Below are 16,866 nucleotides of genomic sequence, written 5' to 3'. Positions count from 1 at the left end.
CATGCCTTGTGAAAGATCATGAGTTGCTTTTATTTTATTAATGATGCATACATTGCTATAATTCTATTTATTCTGATGGTATTGACACCTGTCTACTTGTTTTGTTTTGTTGTCTATCTCCCCCTTCTAGATTGTGAGCCCGCTGGCGGGTAGGGACCATCTCTATATGTTGCCGATTTGTACTTCCCAAGCCCTTAGTACAGTGTTCTGCACACAGTAAGCGCTCAATAAATACTGAATGAATGAATTGTATCTTCCCCTTCTCCCAATTTTATTTCCTATAATTTCTCCTTCCCTCTCCATTTTGTGGAATTTGTGAACTTTTACAAAATAAATTAGCCTTCAAAACTTAGGCCAAACTATATTGTGAACTGCCTTAGATATTTCCCCTTTTCCTCCTCCTCACTCTGTAAAAGAGACTGGAACTGAACATTGTCATCTGGCGAGGCCACCCAAGAGCTGCCAGGACTGTGGCCACCATTTCCTTTAACCCACCAAGCTCTTGTACTCTCTTTTAGTGATTACTAAGCTCCCTTTCTCCAGCACACATACCCTTTCCTGGTCAGAGTCAGCAATAAACAGGCAAATAACTGATTTTCACATGACAGCATCAATTCCCATCCCCCCCACACCTCCCCTCTCTCCTGAAAAGAAATTCACTTCTTTTCTCCAGAGGAAAGCTGGGCTGCAACTAAACCCATCTCTGAACTTCCTCCCATGGAATATTGTGCCTTGAACATGATCTACCACAGTGGTAGGCTGTAACACTGCTTATACTAAAATGCTGTTTTTGCTATAACTGCACTGTTAACAGTGAAAATAAAATTACACATTTTATTCTGCCACTAATTCATAAACTGAATGTGGGAAACCCACTGATTTAAGTTACCTAAAATTACACACTGTTCGCCAATCTAGACCTTTACTGATAGTTAACTCCCTGGCAATTAGTTAACGAAGCCTACTTCTTTGTCTACCGATAAATATATGTTCAATTTTAAAAACCATCCATAACAACTCTCAGCTACTGAAATATAAGCAATTCAATCATGACCTCACTGATGTTTCTCATTATTTAGATCCAACCAGTGGCATTAACTGGGCACTTACTGTATACAGCAGAGCACTGTAATAAGTGTTTGGGACAGTATAATACAAAAGAGTTGGTAGACGCTCTCAAGGAATTTACAATCTAGATCCTCATTATTTAGGTCCCCTTCAGTAGACGGAGACCTACTGCAGTAACTGCTGTCAAATGTATGTATTCTCTTTAAATCTGAGATGAAGTATCCAAACATATAATCACCATATGTACATTTTATCTCTTGAAGGTATTAAGAGGAAATGCAGGTGTGTAAAGAGCAGGTCTTTTTATTTAAAAAGCCTTTAAAAGTAACTTATTTCTACTTAGAAGCTGTTCTCTCTTTAGACTAAATAAATCGGGAGAAAAATTTAAATTCCACCACCAACACAAAAGATGAACTTCTATAGAGTTCAAAATACTTGGAGAAAAAGTCTTCTCTGAAAATGCAAAAGCCACCTGCACTGTTCAGGTGACAGTATACATGGAATACATAAGACCTCACATGAAGATTTAAGATAATAAAATTCAGTAAATAGAGAGGGAGACAATCAAGATCAAGCAGATTAAGCACTATATTTGAAGAATATGACAAGAATGAAAATTCAGTCCTAATTTATGGCCTTTTTTATTAAGCTACTGGGACCAGATCAGAGCTGGCCAACATCATTATGGCAATCAATCAATTGATCAACCAACTGCATTTTTTGAGCACTTACTGTGTGCAGAGCACTGTACTAAGAGCCTGAGAGAGTACAATAAAACAGATTTGGTATACATGTTCCCTGCCCACAAGGAGTTTATAATCTAAAAGGCTGCTTTTAGATTAAACGATTTGAGGGGGATTGACAGGTTCTCCAAGGTCCAACTACGGGGCAGGAATGTGACTGTTTATGGTTGTATTGTACTCTCCCAAGAGCTCAGTACAGTGCTCTGCACACAGTAAGTGCTCAATAAATATGACTGAATGAATGAATGTTGTCACCTATTTAGCTAATTCTAAAGATTAAACATTTTAACTTTCCTGTTTAAGCCATTTGCATTTCTCTAGCTTGTTAAGTTATAAGTAAAGCTTTATGGTGTGCATGTAAAGCTGGGTTCAAATGAATTTAATAAATGTTAAGAGTGTGATAGTTAACACAAAATCTAAACAGTACAATTTCATTAGCTATAGTACACAGTTAGAAAATGTCAGGAATCGAAAAACAAAGCCCAAAGACTGAAATGCAAAGAGATAACTGGTGTACACTGTTTGTGACCATCTAGCGAGTGTCCATGATAGAGGACAAAACCTATTCATCACAATTCCAATCACATTTAGAAACAATGCAAAACCCAGGTGCTACTTTGGGACCAAGCTAAATGAATTCTTTTTTATAAGTTCTCCTACGAGCACAAAATGAAAAATGATTCTTACCTTTGTGATGAGAATTCGGTATTTATCCAGCATTGCCTGGTTGTCATGGCATCCTGCAAGTAGCTGCCATACCTCTGCCCTTAAGGCTTCTGGGACTCCACTCTTCACCAGAGTAGATAGCCCTTTTGGCCGCACACCAAGGTTACTGTGCCTGAGAAAACAAGGAAATAAACAGTTTACCACTCCTTTGTCACGCTGAACCGAGCAGTCAATGTAAAAAATCTAGAAACAGTCTTTCTGTTCTGGATTCATGCAGTTGCTAAGGAAAGTGTATGCACAAATTTTTCTAAGTGTTAACTCCGGGTCAAATGAAAAAAAGAGATGGAGGAGGAGAAAAATATACCAGCACGGATTAACTCAAGACTGTCTCTGACTTCTTCTTGGGTCTCTTCTTCTTCTGTATCTGTGTTCACACTTTGGATTGGGCAGCTTTAGCTTCTGCACATCCAATGCTATAAAATAAATGTGCTCACTAGCAAATTCTAGGCAGGAATTACTGGGAACACAGGAATCTCTTGAGCCCCACATCAGCCTGGTAGGATAGGAGGAGAGCGTGGTAGTTTTCAAAGGAGAGCAGTTCATATAAAACCATGGAGCTGGTAATGCCTGGGCAAATGTACCTCACCCCTAAATCCCTCCCAGGCCTGGAGATTTGGAACTATGTCCACACTTTCAATCATTCATTCAATCGTATTCATCGAGCGCTTACTGTGTGCAGAGCACTGTACTGAGCTCTTGGGAGAGGACAATACAACAGTAAGCAGAAAAATTCCCTGCCCCCAGTTGAGTTTACAGTCTAGACACGGGGAGACAGACATTAATATAAATAAATAAATTGCAGAGCACTTTAGGGCTGGGGGGGGGAGAAAAAAGGGAGAAAGTCAGGGTGATGCAGAAGGAGTAGGATAAGAGGCTTTGAGGCAGTAAGGCTTTGAAGGGGAGAGAGTAATTGTCTGTAGGATTTGAGGAGGGAAGGTGTTCTAGGCCACAGGCAGGACCTGGACGAGGGTTCAGTGGCAAAATAGACGAGAGTGGGGCACAGTGAGAAGATCAGTATTAGAAGAGTGAAGTGTGCGGGCTGGGTTGCAGTAGGAGAGTAGCGAGATGAGGTAGGAGGGAGCAAGGTGATTGAATGCTTTAAAGCCAATGGTGAGGAGATGCTGGAAGGGAGAAGATGGGAGACTGTAAGCTTGTTGAGGGCAGGGAATGTGTCTGTTCATTGTTCTATTATACTCTCCCAAACACTTAATACATTGCTTTGCACACACTAAGCACCCAATAAATATAACTGGATGGATGGATGGATGAAAGGAGGGAAAAGAATTAGAAGCACTGCCCACAATTCAGTGTGGTTCCAGGATACCCCAGTTTAAGGCAACAGGAGTAGTAGCGATAGAATTATTCAAGCTCTTACTGTGTGCAGGGCACTACTAATCTGTGGAAAAAAAAATACATGGGTGGAAATTAGTCATGATCCCTGGGGCTCAAAGGGTTCACAGTCAAAGAATGAAAAGGAGAAGTCGGGATTGGCAGCAGACCCAGAAGGAGAGATGAAGCAACATAAGAGACAAGAATAATTCATAGAATGAAAACCAAAAAGCAGTAAGGTACTGTGACTAGGACAGCAAGTTTTGGGGATCCCCAAGGCTCAGAATCCAACAGTCATGTAAACCTACCATAACTAATAGCAATAATAATGATGGTATTTGTTAAGCGCTTACTATGTGCCAAGCACTGTTCTAAGCACTGGGGGGGATACAAGGTAACCAGGTTGTCCCACGTGGGGCTCACAGTCTCAATCCCCATTTTACAGATGAGGGAACTGAGGCCCAGAGAAGTTAAGTGACTGGCCCAGAGACACACAGCTGATAAATGGCTGAGCCGGGATTAGAACCCACAGCCTCTGACTCCCAAGCCCGTGCTCTTTCCACTAAGCCACGCTGCTAACTGCCACAGGTAGAGCAGTCAAGCGCTTAGTACGGTACTCGGCACACTGTAAGCACTCAATAAATACAATTGATTGATTGATTGAAGGAGCGCCTCCACAGCCTTCCCAATTTCTTTTAATATTACAGAGGCAGACTCCTGTTGCTCCTGCCCTTACCCCCACTAAGGGAACACTGCTGATTCCAAGGTTAGCCCCATGACTGACCTGATACCTCTAGGTTAGCCACCAGGACTGAGGTTGCTGGGGCATTATTATACTCGCCCAAACATTTAATACATTGTTTTGCACACACTAAGCACCCAATAAATATAACTGGATGGATAGATGGGTGGATGGATGAAAGGAGGGAAAAGAATTAGTAGCACTGCCCACAATTCAGTGTGGTTCCAGGATACCCCAGTTTAATGAACCATTTGCTCCCCTGTATTTGCTTCCCTGTTTGATTATCCTCAGCTTCTGGAGCTCTGCTGCCCTAACCTGCCAGATCGCAAGATGTGGAGGGTGAAGTCCACAGAGCATAGGCTGAGGTGAATCAATCCATGGTATTTACTGAGCACTTACTTTTGTGCAGGGCATTGTACTAAGTGCTTCAGGTCTGTCTGACTTAGTAGAGGAAGCAAACAAAACAGCAATCAATCAATCGTATTTACTGAGCAATTACTTATGCAGAGAACTAAGTGCTTGAGAAAGTCCAACTCAACAATATGACACATTCCCTTCCCACAACAAGCCTACAGTTTAGAGGGAGCTTAAAGTTTAGGGAGATGAGGAGGGCAAAAAGTCTCAAGAGGCACACAGATTCATATAAATCATAAATTTCAGTGGCTTTTATAGGACATTCCTTTGGACCAATATTTTTAAAACTTAAAGACCTTTACATTGAAATCAGTCACTTCTAGGAATTCCTTCCCTCCATCTTTAGGGTATAGGTGGGGTGTAGCCTTCTTTACTGTCAGGTGATAGTGACCCTATTTCAATATAGATTTCAGATAAGAAACAACTGAAAGAAAAAAATATTATACTATCGGATTCCCACAGACAGCTGGATGGGATCGTGGGGACTGAAGGAGAAACAATTCAGATTCATTTAAAGTCAATCAATTCTTAAGGATTAGGAAAAGAATTGGGTTTTCGCACAAAAATCCAAACACCAAATAAAAGGCAATGCTGTAGATTGCTTCAGCCCACAGACATTTTCATCTGCACATAGATTTCAATTTTCAGCAGTGCTGCCTACTTCCACAATTTCCCACCCAGGTCAACCTGTTCTTCTCAAATCACCAGTCTCAAGAATTTAAAAATAAGAAAAACACAAGACCAGTGGAAAACAGCTACACCCCCAAAATACTGCTAGTCAGAATCAAAGACTGCTGTGTCAAAAGCTTATCAGTTAAAAAACAAAGTCTTTGTTATAAAATGTCGCCCAGATTTTACCACTACATGGCTTTTTACATTATACCAATTTTAAACTAGTTGGGGCTAAGCATTGAGTACAGTGCTCTGCCCACCGTAAGCACTCAATAAGTATGGTTGATTGACTGACTGATCCCTGATTTCTTTGGCTAGCACTTATAGGAAATTTCCCACTACATCCCTTTTTTCAAAAGTCAAACCATCACTTCTTTATCTTTATTCTATGTGCACAATGACAGCTGAAAAGAACTAGCTCAGTTATATTACTGAGGATTAACATCCCAAATTTCTTGCCACATGTACTGGGTATTCCCAAGGTTCAACAGCAGCTTTCATTTAATAAGTAAGGGACCAGACAGAAGCTTTCTTTTTGACACCAACCAAATATATTCACAGCAAGGCAAGGCCTACACAAAAGAGCAATTTAAAAAATTATTGTGGCTTTAAATATTTCTGGGAAAATCCAAATACATATGGCCAACTGCTCTGTACACAATAACATCAGCTGCTGTTTTCAGCATCTTTGGGAACATTAAACTGGCTATGGCACATGCTTCGCCCAAAATTCAATCAAATATAGAAAAGCAGTGTGGCCTCAGAAGCAGCATGGTCTATGGGATCGAACGCAGGCCTGGGATTCAGAGGGCCTGGGTTCTAATCCTGGCTCTGCCTCCTGTTTGCTGTGTGACCTTGAGCAAACTTCTCTGTGCCTCAGTTACTTCATCTATAAAATGGGGATTAAGATTGTGAGCCCTAGGTGGGACAGGGACTGTATCCACCCCAATTATATTGTATCTACCCCAGCACTTACTACACTACCTTTTTCGTAGTCCTTCTACAGCCCATCCCGCACCCTCCGCTCACCACCTCACTGTGCCCCGTTCTCACCTGTCCCGTCATTGATCCCCGGCCCACGTCCTCCCCCGGGCCTGGAATGCCCTCCCTCTGCCCATCCACCAAGCTAGCTCTCTTCCTCCCTTCAAAGCCCTACTGAGAGCTCACCTCCTTCAGGAGGCCTTCCCAGACTGAGACCCCTTTTTCCTCTCCTCCTCCCCATAGGTGCTCTGGCATCAATCATTTGTTTATCTCTCGTTTTTTTTAAAAAAAAAAAAGAAATGCCAATTCATATTCAGTATAGACAGTCTCGAGTAATGAAGCCAAGGTTTTCATAGGTAGTAAAAAATCATGACGCCTGAGAAATTCAAACATTTGCAAAAGAGTAAATGTCAAAAACATGAAATTTTAAATGAGAAAATTGAAACTTTACCATTTTGTTAGTAATTCTCCCCAAGAATACAAGATCTTCTCAGGACAATCCTTAGACACATCACCTGTACCGCTTGACAACTCGTTATCACTCTCTGGGAAAAAAAAATGCAGAGTTTTACAAAACAAGAAACCACTTGGTTTTATAAAATAGTATCATGATGCTGCACTAGTCTACTTTCAAAAAACACTCAAAGAAGTATTTATTCCCTTAATTTGCTATCCTGCATTTAAGACTAAGGATTCTAAAATGAGAAATTTTTAAAGTGGTGATTCCTTTCTGACTTTTCTGAGTCAAAGATTAAAGTCCACAGATGTGAATGGTTTCAACCAAGTTCACCCTTCAGAAGGGATATCTTTATAATTATGAAGCCTGCACTCCTTAATCTTATGCCCTGCTCATTAGGCTACATTTCTTCCCCAAGTATTAAAACTCATGACAACAGAGAAATAAAAGGATAAATTAGACACACGGAAGTTTACCACACTAGCAGGAATATAGTAGGGTACTAAAAACATCTGTCCGAGAAATCTAGCCAGCCTCTGGGTTTCTATAGTCCCGTGATTGGAAGGAAATCTAAAATTGTGTTAGTCTCAGAGACATCTGAATTTTACACTCTAGTGTATATTCCGATCCCAGGTAAAAACCAGAAAATAAATGGAAACGCTACTTAAGAAGGAAAAAAAAAAGAGACCATACAACAGTTAACGCTGACTGGTGTAATGAGTCACACCGAGCCTCGGCATTTATTCTGAAGTAGCAGACTCTATGGAGAAGGGAAATTCAATGGACATGATTTATCGAGATTATAACACAGCCTCCGACCCAATCATATATAAACCAGCTAAGGGAAGATGGAGAAGCCTTGTCTGAATAATATAATAAGCAAGAAAACAATCTGTCTGGGAGATAGGAAGCAGAAGTTTTTTATCATTGGTGTTACTGAAGAATGGCAGTTGCCTTTAAGTAGATTCTGCGAAGGAAACAAGGAGGAACGGTATTTTTCAGCATATTCATTTACAGTCTGGTGATCAAATTTGCGGATAATGCAAAGCTAGAAGCTACAGAAAATACCACAGAGACAAACGGTAGATAAAGATTGATCTGGGCGGCTTGCAGATAGGATCACATCAATCTGAGGCAAGATGTAAAAATAACATGCTCGTTATTTGAAACACTCCTTCCCCAAAAAACACACTGCAGTTCTTTGGGAAAATACCGGATAACATGAATAACAATTCTTAGAGCAATTCTATTGCACAAATGGTCAATTCAATACAAGGATTCTAGTCAAATCAAAGGAGGAGAAAATTATCCTTATAGCCACTGCCCTGGAAATATTACACCTGAGCTACTGGGTGGTACTCCAGCTAGCAAATTCTGTCCTTAAAAGGAGATGTTTAAAAATATTAAACTAAATTAATACACAGTCTCAGAAGAGTGGTTTAAGAAAAAGAACTGCCAAGAGTGCTAAACTGGAGATATTTTTCCATGTAAATACTGGAAAACAGAAAAGGGGAAAACAGAGTAATCATAAATACCATAGATGGAAGTGTCTCAACATCAATAGCTATGTATTTGGGATTCGGAAAAGAACACTTTAAAAATGCATTTTCTAACCCACTCTACAAGTTTAAAACCTCAAGAATCATTGCTGAAAACAACAAATCGATAAGGACTTGGTGTACAAACAATGGACAGAAGAGGTAGAAAGAAAATTTCAGTTGTGACATCAAGGAAAACATTACTTCCAAGGTTTTTAAAAAGATCCCACTTTCAGGGAATCTGCATTCTCCTGATTCAACATCCAATTAACAAGTGGAGCACGCAGAAGACGTGAGCTAATGGGGAAGAATGAAATCAATAAAAATATTTCTTTACGGGCCTATTTGAACACTGCATCTTCCACAATGCCTTGGTTATGCCTGTTGGCTTCCAAAAAAGAGTTGGTGTTTCCCAAAGATTCTGGGGTGCAGCTATGTATCCAAGAGAAGGAAATTTTGCAAAATTCCAATAAACCGTCTTCTGGAACTCACAGACAAAGAGTCTATTACAATTGTAAGGTATTTTTCATAGCTTTTGTGGAGATTTTAAGTATTATATAGATGCCTAACCCTATCCCTTTCCTACATTCCCTCTGGCCTGAACTCCCTCCTGCTCTTTTTAGGCCAACGCACCACTTTCCTCACCTTCAGAGCCTTGTAGGTCTTAACTCTGTGCTGTTGAACGACAGCGTTTGGCTTTGTAATATATCTTGCTAGTTCCCTTGGGGGCCATTCCCTTTGTACCCCATAACCTCGGATTTGGGGCTGGCCACTCCCAGCCACAAGGACCTCTCAAAAGGGGATTCATTTCAAAATTTAGCATTTAGTCTCTAAGTAAATCTTGCGATTAGTTGAGAGATATGACTGCAATTTGGACTTTATCCATAAGTGCTCAGGTTAACAATCCATCAAATTTATGAATTGGTGGATTTTTAAAAGATAAAGTATTCATTCTTTGAAATGAAATTTTTAATAATTGTAATTGTGGTTTTGGAGATCTGTATTTTCAGGAATACAGGAAAAACAGAGGGAGCAAAGCTTCAGTGGAGAAAACTCAAGTTGTGTCTTCTAATCTCCAAAACACACTCTGACAGGCTAAGGCTCTTTAGAGGCCTATGGATATCAACAGATATCAAAAATTTTATATATCACAATGAGAAGGTACATGGAATTGGTCCAGATTGATTCCGCATTTGACAGAGGATGGTAACTGTTCCTTGGAGCTAAAATTCATTAAGGATCTTCTTCCCTATACCCTGACGTCCAATGTTTTTCATATTCATGTCACTCAACATTGTTTTCATAGGCAGCATCCTAATAGCTCTTACTTCAAAAGCTATCTACATTTGTTTGTTTGTTTAATGTGCTCTTTAGATGTTTATATAACAGTGGAAAAGGGTTAAAGAAACTAGATCCTGAGGCTCCCAATGTGGAAGCAGTAGATCTGAGGGGTCAAAGCAAAGATCTACAAGCTGGGGATGAAGAATTCTATTACTATCCTACTTCTGGTGTAGCATCAGTAAAAGGCACAACGTATGACCTGTTTCATCTTCCAGCCATGTGTCGCTTATTTGGTAGTGGGGGATTTTTTTGTTTGTTTCTCAGTGTTAACGGTGGGAGTGACAGTACTGTTACTGATGTACCTTCCTTGGAAGAAAAGGAAGTTAGGGTTCACTGAAAAAAATAATCTCTAAGCTTTTGCCATCCTTAGATGAAGGAACAGAATTAAAGACTAGATACACAGCTACTTTGCCTCTGTATCGGCTTCTGATATTAAGGTGACATTGCTATAAAAAAGAGTCACTGAAATGGAAGAATAAAGATACAGTGCAGGAGAATTTTTAGATCAAATATGATAAATATGCATGACATTTCAATCAAAATAGTTTGAGGCTTTCAACTGAACATCTCTGAAAATTTATTGTGCTTCTATAACTGGGTGCTTAATCCAAAGCACTAAAGAAAGGACGTTTCAAGCCACTAACAGGAGTGTAAATGCAACTCTTTCCCTAATAACGACAGTCAAAGCACAACATAGGAGGAGGTTGGTTATCTATCAACATATACCAAAATCTAATTTCCTCACTGAAAGATGTACAGTCAACTTGCTAATTCAACAGCAGCAACTACAATTTAAATAATTTATCTTTATTAAGGAAAAGTATCACTATTTTTGTGGAACGTGAAAGAGGGAGAACCCTTATTCTACATTAGCCTTTGGTCACGTCAGCGATCATGTTGATCCACATAGCATGTATTTTCTGGGCTGGATGATATATACATCCCTGAAGAGGACTCATAATGGACACGGTAGATTTTAAAGTATTTGAGACTCCCACCTAAAAGTCCGGACAATGAACACACACTACAAGGAAATTATTTCATTTCCTTCCTCTCAGAGGCATGGTATTTTATAGGTTCTGTAAAGTCTTGTAGGGTCTCGCTGCATCAGGGAATTTGGACAGACACCCTGAAAGACCTACCTTCGAGGTTTTACCAAAAGCTCAGCTATCTCCATAGTCAAGTTGACATACTGTGGGATGAATAAACAACAGACTCAAGTGAAGCAATGAAACTGCTAAAAGAACAGAGCAGCCATGTAACTTAACATGGGCCCGCTGACCTCACATTTGAATACTATATATATATATATATATATATATGTAGTTCAGTTAAATGAAAAAGCCATGCTGCTTGGTGTTTGAATCTAATCAGATCACCAAAATTGATCAGAACTACCATAGATCTGTATTAGGTAGGTGATCGGTAGAAGTAAATATCATTTAGATAAGGCCAAGCTTCATTTCATAAATATATATATATATATGTAAAGCAAGAATTTGATTTAAAAATTGAAAGTAGGATAGTAGTAGTAGTGCTGTGCTGCTGTGAAAGCAGGGTTGCTGATACTTTACCAATCAGAAAGCTCTAATAATTGACATTTCAGATAGCCCTTGGTCCAATAGCAAGCTGGGTTGACTGACCTCCAAGCAGAGTTTTTTGCAAAGATCGGGATACGTTCGGGTTTGCCCCTATAAGTAGGGTGGAGGTTATTAAAATCAAATGAAATACTGACCCCCTGGAAGCTTCCCCCTTCGGACTGTTAGCTTCTTGTGGCCAGGAAACGCATCTACCAGCTCTGGTCTATTCAACTCTCCCAAGTGCCTAGTACAGTGCTCTGCACACAGTGCTCAAAAAATGTCATTGACTGAGACCAAGCAGTATGGAACAGGCAAGAGGGAAGGAGGTTAGACAAACCTGAGTGACAAACCAATCCTTTCTTCCCATCAATCAATCGTATTTTTTGAGCACTTACTGATACAGTAATCAAGGTGGGATAGGATAATCAATCAATCGATCAATCGTATTTATTGAGAGCTTACTGTGTGCAGAGCACTGTACTAAGTGCTTGGGAAGTACAAGTTGGCAACATATAGAGACAGTTAGATTAACGTGGTAGCTGTATTATTATTATTATCATGAATACTTTTTCCCTAATTCTTCAGTCAGGCTCTATTCAAGATGTGTAATGAAAGCATGTGACACAGAAAAATTGAGTGTACTGTATTTCCATTTGTTTCAGTTTAATGAAAAAGCCATACTGCTTGGTGTTTGAATCTAATCAGATCACCAAAACTGATCAGAACTACCATAGATCTGTATTAGGTAGGTGATCGGTAGAAGTAAATATCATTTAGATAAGGCCAAGCTTCATTTTATAAAGTGTTTGAACGTTTTCCCATTGTCAGAAAACAGGTTGATTTATTGCAGGCAGAAGAACTCTGGGTCAGGGAAAATCTTCGCAGCATATCTGCATGCTTTCTCCTCAAACTAAATCTTCATCACTGTCACTCTATATCTAATTACAGGTTTCTAATTAATAATCCCAGCAGTTGCTGAGTACAAGTGATTAATAAAAACAGTATCAGACTTTGAGACTTGACAACCAAACAAGTAGACAAGAATGGCTAATGCATATTATCTGCAAGACAATCAGACAATGCTGCCAGTTTCTAGATCTTTTCCTTCCTGTACATCAGCTGGTCAGGAAAATGATAAAAGATGATGAACATCTATGTCGGTGGGTGATTAGACCCTAACCCAATCAACAGGAGCTCAGCTAGGACCTGTTCGCAATTTTAAAACATACCCTCATTCTTCAGCTCCTACAGCACGCAGAGCACTGTCGCTTGGAAGAGTTCAGTAGAGGCAAGAGATATAATCCCTGCTCTGGAGGAGTTTACACTTTAACCGGGAGCCAGACAAAATAATTTAATGGATAGAAAGAGGAAAAGAATGAAAAGGTGAAGAAAAGAGGAGCAACAGTATGATCAAAGACATCAGGGATGGGTGGTAAAGTATGAACTGAGGCAGAAGTCCATTTAGGGGCCACCAAATCAAAGTGGGAGTCGGTTGAAGCTGTAAATGCAAGGAAGGAACCCCTTTGGGGGAGGTGGAATTAGAGCAGATTCCTGTCAGAATTGCATTTTTGGAGGTCTTGACCACAGATTGAATTTTGCCCTCTGCGTTTTCTAATCCAACAAGGCCAATCCCAACAGCAAATCCACCATTTTTTTGTGCAGCCCACAGAGTGAAGAGGAGTCAGCTGAGAGGGATTAATGCAATTTCTCCCTGAACCTAAAAATGTGTGCTACAGTACACTTTGTACATCATCAGGGTAAGCCTCCCGGTCACATCCAGTTTTCTCATCTCTTGCAAACATAACTGACACAGTCTGTTTGATCCATTCATCCGTATGTCTCTGGAACAGTTCTGTACTCCTGGGGACTACCCCTAGCAACTTAAGGAAAATAAAGAAATATTTCCCAGACTTGGGACTTTGGTCAGGACACTTTTCACTGACTACCCCAACCAGTGGCAGTTCTTGTGCTTTTTGGATGTTTAGTATTTCATAATCAGACTGGAGCCTGCCAGGTTAATTCCTATAGCATTCTGGGATTCACAGTGCCCTCCTTGACTCATTTATTCACTCATTCAATCAATCATATTTATCAAAAGCTTACTGTGTTCAGAGCACTATAATAAGTGCTTGGGAGAGTACAATACAACAATAAACGAACATATTCCCTGCCCATAATGAGCTTACAGTCTGAACTCTCCCTGGTATAAGGGAAGGGTAAGCCACTTAAGCTTGGGATAACGTTCCAGTGATCCGGTTTTCAACAGAAGAATACGATCCGCATGTTTGTAGAAAATAAAAGCATCCGAATGCCTTTACTGGATCCGGCTAAACTGTCACCCAGTCCAGTATTCTGGATGTGCATCATGATCACGGTCTTGCCTTGCCTATTATAAAAATACAACTAACTTGCAGATGGAATAATAAAAATTGTGGTTGCCCTGCTTAACACCCTTCTTAACAGTTAAGTATGTACCATCTAGGTTCCCTAACTTTACCCCCTAACTTTTCCAATGACACATTGTAGACAACTTATCTATGAATTTATCCAAGCCCTCCTTAAACCTACTAATATTTTCACCCTATAAAACTTCCATTTGCTTAGCCTTCACTGTAAGCAGAAATATCTCCTTTGGTTAGATGTAGTCCTGGCCATGGGTCTACCAACTCTGTTGCACTGTACTCTCCCAAGCGCTTAGTACAGTGTTAGACACACAGTATGTGCTTAACAAATACCCACTGATTGATATAACACCTTCCCCTTAGTTCTGGTGCTGTGAGATTGGGGGAATGAACAATTTTAAGTTCTGTCCACAGTGAGGAGAAAATAGAAAATTATAGGCAGAGTCTGGGGCTATTTGATGGGAGAAAATCTAACAAAACACCCCCCCCCCCCCCACCCTTTTCTTTGAAATGAAATTAGTTTAGGTTCTCCCATACAAAACAGAAAGGAGATATTTATGCTTCAATCTATATTCAAACTGAAATGTTACCACAAAAAGACCATTCAAAAAAATCTTAATGGACTCAAATGGATACCACTTAAAATTCTTATTGAACAGCTTGCCTGTCTCTATTTACAAAACTGGAAATACTAAGTGCTATACTGTGTGGCCCTTCTGCTGACATAGTTACAAATGTTTACTCCAACCCCAATATTAAACCCAATGAGAGATTTCAGAAAGCTCAGCTTTCTGCCTACAGTAGTAAGAGAACTGAGTCACTGAACTCCCAATCTTACTTAGGAACCATCAGATAGCACCGCAACCCTGGAGGGCCAATAACTCTTAAGTATTACAGGTATTAACTCTTTATACACATCAACGCTGCAGTTTGGAGAAGATGAAATTTAGTCGCTGAACAAAATATTCCACATGATCAATTACAGGTAAAAGACACGGCATTTAATTAGCAGACAGGAGCACGTGTGTCACTTCTGAAAATCAAATTCCAAGCAAGGGCATTTTTCAGGCTAAGGCTGGAGGCCCCCAGAACCAAAATGAACAATGTCAGTGCTCAGAACAGTGTTTGGCACATAGTAAGTGCCTAACAAATACCACCACCATCATCATCGTCATCAAAATGGATATGGAGCAGGGATTTGCCTTGCCTATAACGAGAATCCAACCAGATTGCAGATGGATATAATAATTATTGTGGTATTTGTTAAGCACTAATATGTGCACAGCACTGTACTAAGCCTTAGGGTATATACAACAAAAGCAGATCAGACAAAACTGTGTGGTTTAGGATGAGGGAAGAGAAGAACTTGTAAAACGCCACTCCTCCTTATTCTCATAGGCTATTTTGCCTATTGCTCCCCAAATGAAGTTATCTTGATCCAAAATCTTCTCTCCTGAATTCTGGAGGGAGGCAAGAGCTCAATATCATCATAAGCTATTCAATTCTTTCCAGAAAAATCAAAGAAAGAACTAGGGATGGCAAGGAGACAGCCATGACCCCCACCGCCAAGTCATGAACCTCAGTCAATGAATCAATCATGAAATTTCCTACAGAAATCGGTGCGTGCCACTCTGCATTTACTGTAGAAAATAATCAATTTAGAAATGTATTCTAAGCCCATTTAACCTGACTTCTTCCATCAACCTACCTTGCTTTTTAAAGCAGTATTCATTCAACTGACTGAACTCTGACTGGCTTCCTTATTGAACCACTTTGCCAAATGCTATTGACAGGTATATAATTCATACACAATAGCTCTAGTTCATCTCTGCCTTCTATACCCACTGCAAGGTCAGTCTGGAGCTCTCAAGTGACTGATCTGATGAAGGCTACATTCAAAAGATTGCTTTTATTCATTTTGTTTACATAATTTTATTCAGCCACTGGGGAAGATTTAAGTACCAGACAAACAGATATGACAGAGAATTAACTTGGAATAAAAATAATCTACCTGCAAAGTTATACACAAACCCTCTGACATTCCCCTAGAAACGTACTGATATAATAACCCTTTAGAAAAATAAAGCATGGTTCCTGACCTCTACAGACTCCCCCAAAATTGGGTTTAGTTATATTCTAAGCTTGAAAGCTTAATCTGTTTACTAGGGAGTAGCTTTAAAAAAAAAAAATCCACTGCCTTTGGACTAATGCATGTGAGATTTCCATCCACCAGCCTCAGTGACAAGGCAGAGTTCACGATTTCATTCTGAGATTTAATGCCTGTCAAATATTTGATCAGGAAATCTCCTATATGCTGAAAGGCCTAAATAACATCGACACTCAAATGGACTCTGGTGGTGTTCTGTGTTACTGACATCTGGAATGCATTTTATTCCAAAAATACAAACTTTATATCAAAAGGCAGTACTTAAGGAGGAAAATTTGTGTTATTTTCCACATGTATGACCGCAGAGATAAAATTCTGCATTATTCAGGAATTCCTCTCAGCTACCGTGAGGGGAAACCATTCAAATGACTCTCCATTTCACTTCCAGGATTGAATCGCCTCTCTAAGACACACTAGCAAACATTTCACATTGTAATGCCATGGAGCTAAGATTTGAAGGGACAGGACTTTCCCCATTCACCGCTCAGTTAGTCGATCGTACTTATTGAGTGCTTGCTGTGTGCAAAGCACTATACTAAGCACTCGGGAGAGTACAATATGAAAACAGACAAGTTCCCTGCCCACAGTGAGCTTACAGTCTAGAGGGGGAGTTGGACATTAACATAAATAAATTACAGATACCACACAGCAGTTTATATTTATTTTCTCCCTCTGACTGATCAAGCAATCACCTTCACTGAGCACT

General features: G+C 39.9%; 1 protein-coding gene across 2 annotated transcripts in view; it reads right to left on the bottom strand.

Annotated features, from left to right (window-relative positions):
* Nucleotides 1–16,866, bottom strand: part of RABGAP1L (RAB GTPase activating protein 1 like) — a 430,548-nt gene that overhangs the window by 295,662 nt on the left and 118,020 nt on the right. For both annotated transcript variants that reach the window (XM_038757620.1, XM_038757621.1), the window contains exons 12-13: nt 7,127–7,220; nt 2,499–2,649 (exon numbers count right to left, since the gene is read on the bottom strand). In XM_038757620.1, the coding sequence (XP_038613548.1) occupies nt 2,499–2,649; nt 7,127–7,220 (245 nt within the window). The remainder of the gene's footprint in view (nt 1–2,498; nt 2,650–7,126; nt 7,221–16,866) is intronic.

The sequence above is a fragment of the Tachyglossus aculeatus genome, chromosome 16 (assembly GCF_015852505.1).
Source record: "Tachyglossus aculeatus isolate mTacAcu1 chromosome 16, mTacAcu1.pri, whole genome shotgun sequence".
Lineage (NCBI taxonomy): Eukaryota > Metazoa > Chordata > Mammalia > Monotremata > Tachyglossidae > Tachyglossus > Tachyglossus aculeatus.
Note: the sequence above shows the minus strand (reverse complement) of the source record. Positions and strands in the feature narration are given on the sequence as shown.